The sequence below is a fragment of the Anarhichas minor genome, unplaced genomic scaffold, assembly GCF_050575085.1.
Source record: "Anarhichas minor isolate MPS153535 unplaced genomic scaffold, ASM5057508v1 ptg000030l, whole genome shotgun sequence".
NCBI lineage: Eukaryota > Metazoa > Chordata > Actinopteri > Perciformes > Anarhichadidae > Anarhichas > Anarhichas minor.
In genome coordinates this window covers 9,576,317-9,591,982 of record NW_027466476.1, presented here as the reverse complement: position 1 = coordinate 9,591,982, position 15,666 = coordinate 9,576,317, and the positions used below count along the sequence as shown (strand labels likewise).

Here is a 15,666-nt window from a genome sequence, read left to right as displayed (position 1 = left end):
TTCTCCTCAGCAACATCCGACTTCATTAAAAGAGCCTCACTGAATCTGTGACTATCTGTGAAACCTGGATACTAAATGGGAAGCAGTACTCCTGCGATTCCTCTGAAGTCTGATGCGGTATTGATGTGGAATTGGATGCTGCCGGGGAAAAGGGGAACCAGATTTGTGTTGCAGCCAGCTGTGCCCCCACCCCCCCCACCCCTAGAAAAGAAAACTGTAACCCGCTACATCTGGCCTGGCCCTGGCTGTGTTCGTACTACACTGACGTTAATGAGCCCCACAACAGTAATGGCTACCAGGACACAGTGGAGGGGAAACATATTGTGGCAGGTTGTGCATTAATAATCTGGAGTTTCTGTCATCTTTGTTTGTAGACTTTGGAAGCTCTCTGAATACTCAATGTGCAGCCTCCACTTTCTGGTGGTGTTAGTGCCTTTTTCTTCTCCACAACTCTGTACCTGCATGTTTCTATCATCGACTCTTTCTGTGTAATTTTATCATAGTGGAAATGTTGCTCATGCACTAAGCCTGTTTTGCTGTCCCGAGAGCTCCAAGCATATAATAAAGATGGAAGGAAGTTCTTTATGTCAGCCCTCGGTGAGGAAGCAGCCGTCTGTAATTATTGCTGCTTTTCATCCCTCGTAGCAACAAATAAGTGCTCTTGTGTGACCCGGCAACGCGTCACAGAGAAACCATTTGTTTGTAAGCTTGTTTGTTTGTGTTCTTGAGATCACATGACCAAAGCCCCGTACTCCTCTCTCTCTCTCTCTCTCTCTCTCTCTCTCTCTCTCCCCCCCTCTCGTTTTTCGGAGCATCAAGTGCATTTGAAGTTGCAATGTGGAAGTCATTAGCCACAAATCCCAACCAATATAATAACAGGGCGATTAGCTCTTTCCCAGTGATCCTCGGCTGTTTTCCTTTTTTCTTCTTCTTCTGTCGTCGCCGGGGTGGTGCAGTAATCTGTGAGCGCAGGGCTTGGTCAAGGGCGAGTCCTCTTCTTCCATTTCCCGGACTTTTTCTATTTGTAGATCTGCATGTATTTTATAGGAGCCCACCCCCCCCCCCCCCCCCCCCTCCCCCCCTTCTCTCCGTCTTTCATGCGGTGGTGGTTCTGTTTCCCATCACGGCCTCTGATGAAACCACAAGAAAGCCAAGGCCAATGTGACGAGAGCGCAACAGTTGCTTGGTGACAAGGAAAGGGGTGTGACGTGGGGAGTGGGCCTGGAGTGGTGACGGTCCAATCAGCAGATGGATGAAAACAAGGACAAGGATGAAATGCTCACGGCCACACTGCTCCAAAGTAAAATTGTCCTTTTCCCTTTAGCTTGATAGATGTGTGGTCGTCCGCAGGACTCTTAAAAGGACCATTCGTCTTTAACGACGGCCTCACTTATCTCTGAGTCCTTTGCAGATCTGCTGCTTCCCATCCCCACCGCAAGCAAATGGTGCCTTGAAACCACCTGGAACACCCGCCTCCCCATCTCCCTCCCGGTGGCAAAAAGCGCTGCCATATTTACCATCTCGTCCTGGAAAGCTAACTTGGCCGCAGAAGGGCGGGACGGTTGCCAGCAGCAGCTCGTTCCAAGCGGACCATGTGCAGACGAGCTCTGCTTCATCCTGAAACTCCAGAGGAAAGTTTCCTGAAGGAGGAGGGGAGATATTTACAAAGTCATTTGGCTCTTTTTTTTTCTTCTTTTTTTTGATACAGTGTGTTGAGCAGCCAAGCTCAGTCATTTTAATACCTGCTTTTTTTCGAGGAGAAGATATTTGAAGGACGTGAACTCATTCGGGATGCAGCCGGCTGCCCCGTCCCTGCCTGATGGTATCCTCTGTGACTGGGGCAGTAAGAGTCGTGATTGCTTTTGGGGAGCAGTGACTCATGATTGTGCGTGTACCGCTGCCAAACGCTCAATAGCTGTGTTTCCTTCGCTTTCTTTCTCATGCCGCGGCTGCTGGAATCCAGAAAAATAGTAAATGCAATAAAAATGCATCATATCTCTTCTGTAAATATCATATTAAACAATGCATATCCATATGCCTTCATTCTTGACCTATACCAGGGTAGCGAACATTAATGTTGATATCAGAACAGCCGCTTATCTCCAAAGTCTTCTTCAGGTTGAACGCTGGTCCATGCTGATCACCTGCATCCTTTGCACAAGCAACAATTGAGACCTTCTCAAAGTGCCTTATTCAACACACCTCGCCTGCCCTCTGTGTGTGTGTGTAAGCCCAAAAACGAAAGTGTCCTCCGCCACTCTCATCGCTTTCCTCGTGTAAAGGTAGCAAAAGCACTGTTGCAGCACCATTAGGCTGCTTTTCTAATTTCATGGAGTTCGGCCTCAGACACCCTGAACTGGATTTACGATCCGGTGGTTGATATCCTTGCATGCCGAGGTGGTATTAGTTCACTAAGGGAGCAATTTAGAGACAACAGAGTGGCATCGTGATAGCAGGAACCCGACACCCTGCAGCTCCTTGCTGCTGTTGAACTCCGGTCAGCCAGGCGATGGATGGCTGACAAGCTTGACTGAACAACAAAGCCGAAACAACTTTCATTAAAAGCAACTTCGGCTGACACACTGAGAACAGCTGGGGCCTTTGATTTACTCTAAAATGAAGTGCAGTACTTTTACGGGGGTTGCAGGAGACTGGAATGCATGTTTGCGTGCAAGCTAACTGCTGTAAATATTGCAAAGCTATACTAAACACACGGAACTTTCACAACATTTTTTTCTTGTCAAGGCCCCCTGCTTATTCTACATTATACACTTTCTACATTATACACTTTCTCCAACAAATAAAAGAATAAAGTCTTTTATTGAAGTCGTTATTGACGCTACCCAACTCCTCCAGACCTGTGAAATGGCATCTAGAGGTTGCCATCTAACGGTGGATGGCAACAGAGTCCGAATGTTGCATTAGAAGGATCCCCAAAGAAATGTTTGTCTGTATATGAGTTGAAAGGGAAAGACAGAAGAAGGCAGAAGCAGCAGAGGAGAAAAGAAAGCGGTAAGAGAGGAGAACAGACGATGGGATGCAAGAGAAAGAAAGAGGAAGTTGGGAAACGTTGGCGTCAATAGAGAATGAGAAAGAGCCTTGGAGCACAGCTGGCTCACCAAGGGGTGTAATGACTGTCATATTGCAACGCATTAGCTCATACTCGTAGCCCAGACAGCTCGACTTGATGAAAGGAGCCGGTCATTGACGAACCGCATACATAGCAACAAGACCCCATGGAGACGAGCCAAACAAGCGAGTATTGTTTTATCTTAGTGATGTGTGATTGACAGGCAAATAGTTTCATGTGCTCTCGCTTGACATTTTGAAAAGCAGATAAGTCAAGGCTATATAAAGTGTTAATGTATACTGAAGATCAGAACTTCACACTGTTGCCCTTGCATCTGCTCTGTGTGCGACTTCATGAATAAATGCTGCATATATAGAAGCTGTTTACTACACCGAAGTTGCAATTGTGAGCACCTGCAGTATGAGTAATCATAACAGTCGCATAATAAATTCATATTTTCCATCCTAATGCAATCAAAAGAGGAATTCAGTTGTTGCTGTTAAAACTCACTTGATGGGAATCCCCCCCTCCCTCCTCCCTCCCACCCCCTCGAGGCTGAGAGCGATGAGCGTTGATGGCTCATAATGCTCCCAACAGCCATTGTTTGTTTGACTTCCCTCTTTCAGGGAAGAAAAAACCTTCCACCAGCCATTGCTTTGCCTCGGGGAAACAAAATCTCTCTCTCTGACTTGGCCACATGGTTGTCATACACTTCCTGGAAATTGGAGCCATGTTTGATTTTGTTTTATATCTGTGGGCCATTTATTTTTTTTCTTCTCCGTGCTCCCGCGTTGACAATAATTAAAACAATACAGTGATTGATCTCGCTTTACCTCGTTTCGCCAGATCTGTAATGAATTGAACCTGGGCAAAGAATACAATTATTCCAAACGAAACGTCTATGATCATTCCAAAACACATTAAAACATTTGAATAAGCACAAGGGTATTTCACTGAATCCAGATTGTCAACAAAGCAGATCACAGATGGGGCTGCCTTTTATACGAGCATGTTTGAAAGCCCTCGCCAAGCTTTTGATTTCCATCGCAATGGACTTCTAATCCCTTACTGCAGGGATTTCTCTCACCTTCTCCATCTCATTGCTCTCTTTTCAGAGTGTTACACCGCCAACGGAGAGGACTACAGGGGCTTCCAGAACCAGACCAGCCTGCATGGTGGTAAACCCTGCCTCTTCTGGAATGAGACCTTCCAGCACCCTTACAACACCCTCAAATACCCCAATGGAGAGGGTGGTTTGGGCAGCCACAACTACTGCAGGCGAGTCCCTTCTACTGAAATGTGTTTACTTATTGAAAAATGATGGTGCAATAAGTTATTGGGACGCAGGGTTGAGGGACAAAGACAACATTGTCTCGAGGTGATGGGTGAAATTAAGGGCAGATCCCTGTAAAGCGGTGTTTCCCAATCGTGTGACACTTTATTGCAAAGTTGGGCCAACTTGTTGGAGGCCTTTAGAGGTACAACTACCCAGTATTTCAGTCTGTCTGTAAAAATGATGGCAAATCAGCATCAGATTTGTTGTCTTTGGAGGTCCCACTCATCTTAATGATTCACATGTAGCATCATCTGTTGCATTTATTATTAATGGATTACACCAGGGGTGGCCAAAAAGTTAAAACAGACAGAAATAGCCAAATACTGTTTTCTGTTCATGGTCTAAGGGCCCACTTAAAAGATTACGATGCAAATGTAGATATAAGATGTAAAGATGTAAATTTGAAATTAAGGTGAAACAAACAAAACAGGCAGAAATAGTAAAATATTTAACTTGACATCTAGTGTTCAAACTAGAATGTGCAATGTACATACAGTGTAATTTATTAGATATATCAAGCCATATTGTAGTTTATTTGTATAATACGGGCATAGTTTGGCCACCCCAGGATTAGACTGTGTTGGTATGATTGCTGAAAGCAAATGATACCGTCCTACTAGGCTGCAGATGAAGCTTAAGGTAAAAGTTTAGAAAGATATTATTCTGTAAGCTTTTCACTCGTTTCATCACCCTTCATTTAAAGTAGTGTTATCTCTCTGCCCTGGAAGAATAACTGTTCCCTCTCGGTTTTTTTTTATTGTTGTTATTATATAAAGCAATCTTCTTTTGTGCTGGATATCCATCAAGCAGCAGTGGCTCACAGTGTAAGGCTGACAATCTTATTCGCAGTTATGACAATTCTGATTGATGTTATTGATGTCAAAATGCTGCGAGTAGCACCTTTAAAACAGAGCTTTGAACTTCCTAGACAAAGCACTCGGCTCTCTGAATAATTTAGAACCAGGTCGCAGTCGTTTCTTTGCAAAGGGTTTGAGCACAGGGGACCTGCTCAGACGTTCGCCACTGAATATTTTGCCGGTGGTTCCCAAACAGAACGTTTAGCCCTGTCATCACAAGGACATCAAAACACACGCTCGAAGAGTTTGTGTCAACTAATCTCCGTGCCTCATCCCTGGAATGTGAAGAGACACGGTGGCTTTGGGTGTCTAGAATACCCTTTCTATCCGTCTGTCACACTCCAAGTACGACTGTCGGCGATGTGTGCACGACTGTGTATTTGCAGGGAACCACTCTCTTTCATGAGTCAGTTCAAATTCACCGAGACATCCAGAACAGTGGCTTGGCCCGGATCGCCGTAAGAAACAGAACACCCCCCCTACTCCCTTCCTCTCCTCGGCCCAAAGCCTCTGAAACATTTCTCTAAGTCATGGTTGTAAACTCATAACGCAGCAATGCTTTGAAGTGGAACTGGACGGATTTGTTTTTACTTGAACTGGATGGGAATTCTGAAGATTTATGAGTAGGATACATGCAGAGCATCACGGAAGGCTTTCCCTGCACATTAAGAGTGTATCATGTCCAACAGGCGATCCAAAATGGACAACTTCATTGTTTGGATTTGGCTGTTTTCTTGGCCACCGATGCAGTTAGCAGCTTTTCCAACTCAATGACAGCTCATAGCTTTGTTTCTTCCTGACAGAGGGATTTCTGTCACTGTGGCTGCAACCACTCTCAGTCCCCTCTCAGACATCCTCCTTGTAAAGAGTCACCCATCGGCGGGGCTATGGGGACCAAAGTGGCCACTTCATTGTGAAAAGATGAGGGATGGCATTTATGGTATGTCTGCTCCAGGGGTCAAGTATCTGTGCGCGCGTACACCCACGTGTGCATCGTTGGTGCGTGCACTCAACATGTACGTCCCTGCAGAGGAGAGGGTTCATCCCACCGCAAAGCAGGATGTGTAATGTGTGATTTGTTTTGTCACAGGAAGTGAGACGTCTCGGGACGTTGTTGCTCAATTTGGATTGCAAATCTCTATATTTGCATGAAGTGCAATTTGCTGTTCAAACTCTCTTCTTTAACCTTGAAGCTCTTTCTCATCCTCCTGCCCGCGCTCTGTCCGTCTTTCATGTTAGGCTTACATTTTTGCGGACATTCCTGGCTAGAACACAATAGGTGGTAACTCTTAGACAAAGGGAGGGAGATGGTATAGTAAAATGAAAATGAGGAGGGATAAAAAAAAAGGAGAGCCAGTGCAGTTTTGGCATGTCTGACCCTGAGGCAAATTGGGGTTTTATGAGATGAGAGCTGAGGCCAAAGCACAGGTGGATAATGTGAAGCTGCATGCCTTAGCTTTAACACGGCTCTAAGCACGTATCAGACGTTGAGAAGCGGAGGACTAAACTCACTTCTTGTCCCATCGCTGCCGTATTCCCGGTGGTGATTTAGTCGAGAGGGCACCATAGTGGTGCTGGAGAAAGAGCCCGAACAGCCCCCATATTTCATCTTTATAGCCTGCTATAAAAAAAAAGCCCAGTGAAAGTAGGGAGGAACTGGGCAGAGGGGAAATGTCACATTGTTCCCCTGCAAAAAAAAGGAGCACAAAGCTTCAGGAAAAGGACAACAGCTCTCGTGTCTAAGCTGAGACTTAGGGAGACTCATTTCGACAGTGAATATCACACTACTTATCATCAGCGTGGTTCGATTTTAGAATTCAGTGCACATCATAGAGTGGAAAGTAAATGATCCGTTCTTAAGTCTGGTATTGAGATTGGACGTTGCGTTGCAGTCGTTCTGCAATTCTACACTTAAACAAGAAGCTTTTTTCACTTCTTAAGTACCTTTTTGACCTTTTTCTAAATACTTCATGACATTCATAAGAAGAACATCACACAAGTTGAAGTACTGGTATATATTCTGTTTATTGTTCCAACCAACCTACTGCTCCTACAGGCTGATATCAGACTCCCCCCGGTGCATTAGTACGAGGGTGTGAAGTGCATGACGGTTCAGTGGGCGGTTGAATAGCTTTGCCAGCCATTTCTCAGCTATTTATATGCAGGTGTGTGTGTGTACTGTACAATTTATGAGCGTCCACTATGGTTTCTAACGCTTTTCCCTTACATAGATGAGATAATGGAAATGCCAGAGTGAATAGTGTTCCCCAAGTTGATTGTAATTGAATCTCCATGATGTCAGGTGCAACGCTGAGGTCAGGCCAAGTTGTCCACCGTTTGTATGACTTTATTCCGGTACCAGTGCGCAGCTTTGTTAAATTGAGGAAGTTAATAGAAGTGTCCCGCGAGAAGATGTACTGTGTGGAGCTAAAGCATCAGCCATCAACATTATAGTAATCTCAGAATTGGAGTAGGGACCAATTTCATGCATTAAAATGTACCCTTTATATGTTTGTACGTTTGTCTTTGAAGGGTCAGTTCACCCAAATTACAAACAAACAGGTTTTCAAACTTGTTTTTTTTGTTTGGTTTTGGCAATTAGTCTCCCGAATAATGTAAAAATCGTACAGATGTACGCTTCAACCACCAGTTTTAATTATTTCAACTTTGTTTCTGATGAATCCTGTTTTGTTCGTCAGTTTGTTGTGGCGTATAGCTCAAAATACTACAACACCCATGAGCCTCAGCCGCTGTTGCTGTAGAGTAGAAGCGTGTCAGAGGTGTGAATCAGAGCTGCAGCACATTTCAAATAAATCCAAATTGACCCAGAATCCAAAAGTCAATTTGTTTAAGCTTCAGATTTATGAATATGTTTTTTTAACAGTACAATCTTTAGTTTTCGTCCGCTGTTAGCAGTGCACGTCCCTGAATTTTAAGCTTTGTGATTGTTTCTCGCAGGAAATTCACCTTCGTAGTCGTAGTTTATTTCTACCTCAATGTTATCAGAGAACCAGAGTTTTGTACTGATGATCTAACCTGTAGAGTCTCATGCCGATCAAAGTGGTAGAAGCGCTCCAACTGTGAGTCACGTAACTTTGTCTTTGGGAAAAATGAACGTGACTTTTACTTCCGGAATCAGGTGTGCCCAAAATAGCTCCTCCCATTTAACTTTTGGTGCTCAGAAAAGTCAATGTCATCTTCTCTTCTCATCCAATAAACAGTACAGTATACATGTTACTGCGGATCATCTTCAGGCCTGAATGCAGACAGTTTTCATTGGACCTACTTTCTGCTGAAGAAATAGTTTCTAAGAAAACTGTCGACGAAGTGGGATAATTCCTCAATCCTGTGAGCACTAAGAATGAAATTCCATTCATCTCCATTGAACTGCGGTACATACCATACATCCTGGGCAAAACAAAACAAAATATTATCTACATGGCTAGATTCCATTAGAGGTAGGTGAGAACATGTTTCCTATGCAACTTAGGGGTATTGATCCTCTAAAGCCATTAGTCAAGAAACTTAGTGACGCGCCTACCAGCCACACATGACACATCGCGTAACATCACAACCTCGTATTTAGCAGAAGTGGACCGTGAGAGAACAACAGTAGACTATACATATCGTCCCACGACCAACAAGCCCTCTTCTTCAATACATGCATTCATGCAGCACAGCAGCAGGCAGCAGTTTGCATGCTAAATCATCCAAGTCAATTAAAGACTCTTCTCTCAGGCAGTAAGTTGCCAGACTCTGATCTGCTGTTGACCTCAAATCCCAATCCAGACGAGCCTTTCACCACCACTTTCCAATCAACATTTCTCCTCTGTCCAATTGTGCAAAATCAGCTTTCGTCATGCTTTACTTTTACTACTTGTAACGTCGGTATTTTTCTACACATGTTTTTGTATCTAAGTGACTAATGGGGACAACGATTTCAGAACTGGTCCAGTATTGAGGAAGAACGCTGCAGCTGCTAAACAGGCTGCGATGTAATCGCTCGGGGCAACTCCGCACGGTCAATGCCCGTCCACTAAAAGCCGCCGACAGGCTCGGATTGTTCTGACAAGTGTCTGACGACATTATGGAAAGGACCCTACAGAGAGATGTTATAACTTTCGCTTCATCCGTGTATGAGAAGTCTCGTTCTTTAATCTCGTGTCGCATACACATTGTCGAAAATCAGCTAAATATTTAGCCATGACATTAAAAAATCTTTTCTAAGGTTTCTGTACTTCAACAAACTGAAACACTGGCCCTCATCTCTCCAGCTCTCACTCATGTTTCCACCGTTGTCTTTCGGCAACATGTCACATGACACAATAACAAACATAAAGAGAGAGGTAAGAAAAATCTTTTATTTCACTGTAGGCTTTTCCATAATGTTGTCAGAACTAAGTGGTAAAAAAAAAAGCACTTTTAGTACATTGACAGCGCAGCGCCTGTAGTGTCTGCGGCTCTCTCGCTTAATACTCGACCAATTTCAAAAATTGTTGTCCGTGTTAGTCACTTAGACACAAAAACATGGGGAAACAAGGTCCAGGTTGAAAAATACCAAAGTTAGCTTTTAACTAAACAAAAGTCCCTCTAAAATCTCACTTAAGGTTACTTAACAAAAACAACTAGCAGCATGTTATTCCCAGCCTTTGCACACATAGTTTGATGTAAATTATTTTTGAGATTTTTATGTGTAGTTTCTCAGTGCCAGGCATTTTAAAATTGACCATAAATTTTCCGATTAAGGTGCGTGGAAAATAGTTATTAAAAGAAACCTTTTGAACAGCAGCCAGCCAAGAACAGCTGTTTTTCCTCTGTGTTCAGATACAAGCCACTCTTGCCTTCAAGTGCAGGACCGTATATAGAGCCTGTGAGGCAAAACACACTGTGGCTATAATTGGCTCCGTACCAAAGTGTGTGGCTCACTCCGAGCACAATGAGTCAATCAGCGTAATTGTGCCAATTAAGTGTCCAAACATCTTCTGTGATCTACCTCTGGGTATGGGAGTGTTTCAACAAGCTTCTTTACTCAGAGCCAATTGGCAGGCCATCTCTGACGCACATGGATGTGAATGCAACCCCCCCCATCCCAAAAAAAGAAACGTAACACACACACACACACACACACTGGCAGCAACTTTTATCAGAGTGTCACCACATGGACTGATGTCTTTCTCTGTGCTGTCGGGTTAAACTAATGGATTTCCGTCTATCGAGGTCTGCTCTTATCTGCACTGTTGCACCTCGGCTATTCTGACACTGTCTGCTTCCCACCCTCCCTCCCCTCACACACACACACACACACACACACACACACACACACACACACACACACACACACTGGCACCTCGGGGCAGGATTGATTATGTTTCTCTGTCATGTGGGCTGGCCTATTCACCGTAGCCCTGTGGATGATGTTCCCATGCTTCTGTTAAAAGGGTGTGTGCAGGTATGTGTGAGTGTGTGTGTGTGTGTGCGCAGGTGTGTATGGAAGAGAAGGATGAAACACATTTGGGGACGAGGGGTTTTGGAGCGAGAGCTTGGAGGGGCACACCACGTCATTTACTGATCAAAGATGCCGGCGGGTCCGACATGGGATGGGTGGTCTACCGAGGATGTTTTTGTTGCTGATGGTTGTAATTCATGTCAGCCTCCTTAGGGTGTGATTAGGAAAGTGCAGTAAATTACATTAAGTGGCTATAGATGAGGTCTTGGGACTCTTATTTCAAATAGGGCTATTACTCGTTGACAGGCATGAAAAAGAGAAGGGGAGATAGAAATAGAGAAAGGGTATATAATCCACCTAGGAGTAGCCTCAGGCCAAACAAACAGGTGTCTGCCTCCAAACTGGGTGGAGCAACAAACAGATCTGGGACCATGATTTACCGGAAAACAAGGTTATGTGAACATGTGGACGTTTGAGACTGAAAGAAGTTCTGGGTTGTTTTCGACGGCAGAATGCTAGAATAAAGAACGAATAACAATGTGACGAGATGAGCTCTTTCTTTGCACATTCCACTTGACGACAGGCTGCTAGAGAGAGAAGGATATAGAAAGTGAGTAAAAAGCTTTGAGGCACTTAAACTTGAGTTCAACCCTAAAAAAAAGTCTTTGCACCGACATCTTTGTCAATTCCTCATTCTGAGTGTGAAAAGAGAGGAGGAAACTCAGGATCGTGTTTTTGATAGGTGAAGAAAAGAAATGGAAACGCCCTTCACAACTTTGCTCACAAAAGGCGTAACGGGATCGTGCGGCGCTGCGGGGCTTTTTCAAGATGCTACAATGAGGTGTGTCAGAAGAGAAGAGAAGAGGTCTCTGGCAATTACAGTCAGGTCTGGAAAAAAAAAGAGCAAAGTCATCTCACAGGGCTTTTTTAGTCGACAGGGTATCTATTCTTACAGTTCACACTAATCCTGAAATAGAGTTTAAGGCGCTGAAACGGCACCAAGATGAGCTCCCTGTGCATACTTGCTGCTTTGCTATCATTTATCAGCAATTTAGATGTTGCCATGAGGGTCATGATGTACAAAGTCGCATGATCACCCTGGAGATATGAAGCACTGCACAAAGCTTTTGAGGCTTTTTTATCGTCAATCCCACTTCTCATTGCTTTTTGTCAGTGAAACCGAAATGCAAAAAGCACCGAGGGGGCCTGTTGGCCTCATTATGATGGGTTAAAAGTGCCTTGATGATGTTCAAAAGAGGCCAGAGCCTCAGACAAAGGCATTGCCCCATCACCCATCGCTTTTTCAGGTCTGTCTGGCCCCGGAACAAAGGGCCTTACCCCCCCCCCCCCCCCCCCGACCTCCAACCATCTCCGCCCATCAAAGACCCATTGGTCTGGCCTTTGACTGACATTCGTAGTCAAACCCCTCAGAGGAAGAGGCTAAACTAACAAGCGCCAAGGGGTGCTACTGGGGATGATTGACACAGCCAAGATCATCTCCCTCTGAACAATATTGAGTATTCAGCCCTCTGCAGCGGAGTCGTCTGTTGGTCTTTGTGTTTTTTTTGTCCCTCATATCTCTGCCATCACCCCTTCCTCCCTCCCTTCTCCCCCGTCTCTTTTCACTCATCCTACGTCCCCTGCCCACCTCTGCTTCCACACTGAGGCAGACGGATCTGAAAATGCTGATGTGCATCCACACTGTGTTTTTCACGGTATATTTGTAAATGTACATCACAGCCAACATCTGGTAAAGAATGATATAAACACAACCCCTTCACTCTGCAGATTCTCACCTGTGCCAGAAGTGCCACGTCAGTTTGGCTAAGGCAAGAGAAAAGGGCATCGCAAAAGTCCAGACAGAAGGATACGTCGTTGGTTGTATCCTATCTGGAGAAGGTTTATGAAAAGCTGAATATTTGGGTCCGAAACAAACTCGGCTTAGTCTCAACCGGAAGCCAAAATGGAGAGGAACAAGATATATTATCAAGTTTAACCAGCTTAGCGTGGACATGGTCTAACTTCTACCCCTCTATGTCTGCAGGAATCCTGATGGGGACGTTCAGCCGTGGTGCTACATCGCAGATCATGAAGACGGGATCTACTGGAGATACTGCAACATCCCTACATGCCAGAGTAAGGGACTGCCTTTGTCTTTCTTTCGGTCTCTCCTGCCCTTTGTTCTGCCCTTCCGAGCCCTTAGGACCGTATCAAGGGCATGCGGACCAGCCGTTTTGATCGCTATGCTCATCTGCTCGCCTGCCTTGAATAGCTTTTATAGACTGTTTGGCATGTTCACAGCTATTATCATCTAAAAAACGTCTCTAATTGCCTCCCGTCACCCCTCCTCCAGCCATGCCCGGGCCTGCCCTTACTTTAATGTGAGCTGTCAATCACTGCCTCTGTGTTTTTGTTTTTGTGTGTTTGTGTTTTTGTGTGTGTGCGTGTGTGTGTGTGTGTGTGTGTGTTTGTAGGTGTCCCCTCTGGCTTTGTAGCTTGTTTTGACAAGTTCTTTTTTAAATGTGAGTGCTTATGTGCATCTACCTGTTTGTGGCTACATCTCTATGTGAGTGTGAGAGTGTCCACGTCCAGTATTTCCTGGATCAATGTGTGAGAGTTTGTGCTTCTGTCTTCTCTACCGGTTTGGCACACACTTACAAAGAGCTGCCTGGCTTTAATCCCATTACTTTCATTCGCTGCACCTTTTTAACCGCTGCCGTTGAAAGCCGACTCAGGTGGATCAACCTACACAGTTTTGGATGCCAAAGATCGGAATTCCTGCAGAGGCTCAAATATAGCGATTTGCTGCGAGCGTTTCTCAAAGTATCTGTCACACATGATGATATTTCCAAGGCAATGTGATGTTGTATCAACAGTTCCCACATGTTCTTGACTTTGCATGGCAGATTAGGTCAGAAGTGTCACTGCGTACTTTGTGTAACGAAAAGAATCTGGTGACTGAACACAATTTAAAAGATAAATAGAGGTGGCTGCTGAACTTTAGCCAAGCAGAACTGAAATATTCTGTTTATCTAAAATAAACATTGAATTTACCTGTTCAATCGTGAATTGCAGGTTAGAAGGTTAAACACTCGTCTTTATCTATCTACAATTCTATTTCTTTTCCAAACACCTCTGGTATATCTCCGCCTGACTCTTGCATTTTTTTTAAATGTATTTTATGCGTTGAAGGAATTTTGTTATAATACAACAGATAAAAGCCTCCCCTTCAAGCCCAAAAGATAAGGTGCAGCATGTGTTTGAACTTTGTGATCAGACGGTGGAAGAGCAAAGCTGAGACTGAGAGATGTTGTGAGTTTTCACTGCAGTAGGTAGAACATCGGGACCCCTCTAGCTATCCCACCATTTTCCAGTCTGAGTAGCATGCTTGACTGAAGCCCGCTGTTTGAATGGCTTGCGTGTTCATGTGTATAGGAGCTTGTGTGTATCCCATTAGACTTTTGACTGACCTATTTCAGACAACTGTCCATTTAGCTCGTTTTTTTTCTAGGCCGATATCCCGAACCTTTGTGGTTTGGGGAGGAGAGAGGAGAGCAGCCCACAAGGTCTCTGCGAGGAGTCGGGCTCGTCTCTTATCGTCGGTGAAATTAGGCCATCTTTTGTTCCAGATGGGTTTGCCATGTGCTGGTTCAGCCTTGTTTTTGTCAAGGACCCAGTACTGTGCAGCGTGTAACTCATCCTTTGCGACGTGCGGCCCATTTCCAAACAGCAGAGAGCTTCGCCCGTATCAAATGCATGTCATACATGAGCGTCCCTCTTTCTGTGTGGACATTTAAAGTCCAGCGCCCCGTAATGTAAGAAAAGGAGATGAGGTCTGCTGTGAGCCGTGAAAACATTGCCTGCTCAGTGGAGACGGTTTCTCCCTGCAGGGATACCGGGGAGCTTTCAGAAACGAACGCTGGTGCCTCACCTTCCGGCGGTTCCTGCTCTGTTCCTGTTTGAAAGATTCAGCTGCCAAGTGAGAGAATGCCGATGCTCTCTCGGTGTTGTCAATCCGCGCCGGGCAACAAAAGGCTGAAAGACACAGCGGTGTGTCAGAGAAAGAGCAACAGGGCTCTTTGTTTTCATTTCGTCTGGCTTTTGTTTTGTCTGCTTTTTTTTTTTTTTTTGCTTACGTTTGATGTCGCGTGGTCGGTAGTCGGTGGCCACTCGCTGAGGCACCTGGAGCCTGCCAGCGGTCGGTCTGTTATCCAGCTGGGTTCCCTGTCATCTGGGGTCATGCCACCCTGGTGATGGGGACACACCCTGCTGGAGTGTGCACTGCCAGGCAGGTCAGATGAGGTCAGAAACACATAGTTGGACAGGGTGGATTATAGCGTGGGTCACGACCATTGTTGATCCTAGTAATCCCTCGTGGCAGCAGCTATCATGTGGTGGAATTATCTAAACACTTCAAAAAGGCGCGCTGTCAAAGCACATCGACAACTATACAAATTGAAATTTCCACGGTGTGTCACGGTGGACGCTGGTTTTGAGGCCCTTCTCGCTTCCCAGGCCACTAAATGCTCAGCGATGCATGACTTTTCTTGTGTGAAATTCCGTTTCCTCTGTGCTGTAGGTCAGTTCCTTACTGATTTATTTACATCAAACCTCAGTCCGTAAGGCGGAGAAGGATTCTTATGAGGTATGAGGGGTTTATTGGTGGAGCCTCTGGCCAAACTAGTAGGTTCAAAGAGGTAAAACTCCAGCAGCACTTGCAGTGTATGGAACAACTTTATTGTATTTCGACTTGTGGTCTTCATCAGGGTCATTGTGCTGGAAATAACTACTCTGATTCTACAAACCAGTCGGTTCACGAGATAAAAAAAATAGCGTTAGTTAGTTATACAGAAGTTCAGAAGTTCAGATGTCCTTTCCTGAAGGCCGAGAGAAAAATCTGGTTTCTTGAGGTCAGTCCCTCTAAAATGAGCTCCGTTTTACTCACTTGTGATATCCA

At 44.9% G+C, this 15,666-nt stretch overlaps 1 protein-coding gene across 1 annotated transcript in view; it reads left to right on the top strand.

Annotated features, from left to right (window-relative positions):
* Positions 1-15,666, top strand: part of kremen1 (kringle containing transmembrane protein 1) — a 52,531-nt gene that overhangs the window by 13,435 nt on the left and 23,430 nt on the right. Inside the window, exons 2-3 of the mRNA XM_076104785.1 lie at positions 4,186-4,348; positions 12,754-12,845. Of these exons, the coding sequence (XP_075960900.1) occupies positions 4,186-4,348; positions 12,754-12,845 (255 nt within the window). The remainder of the gene's footprint in view (positions 1-4,185; positions 4,349-12,753; positions 12,846-15,666) is intronic.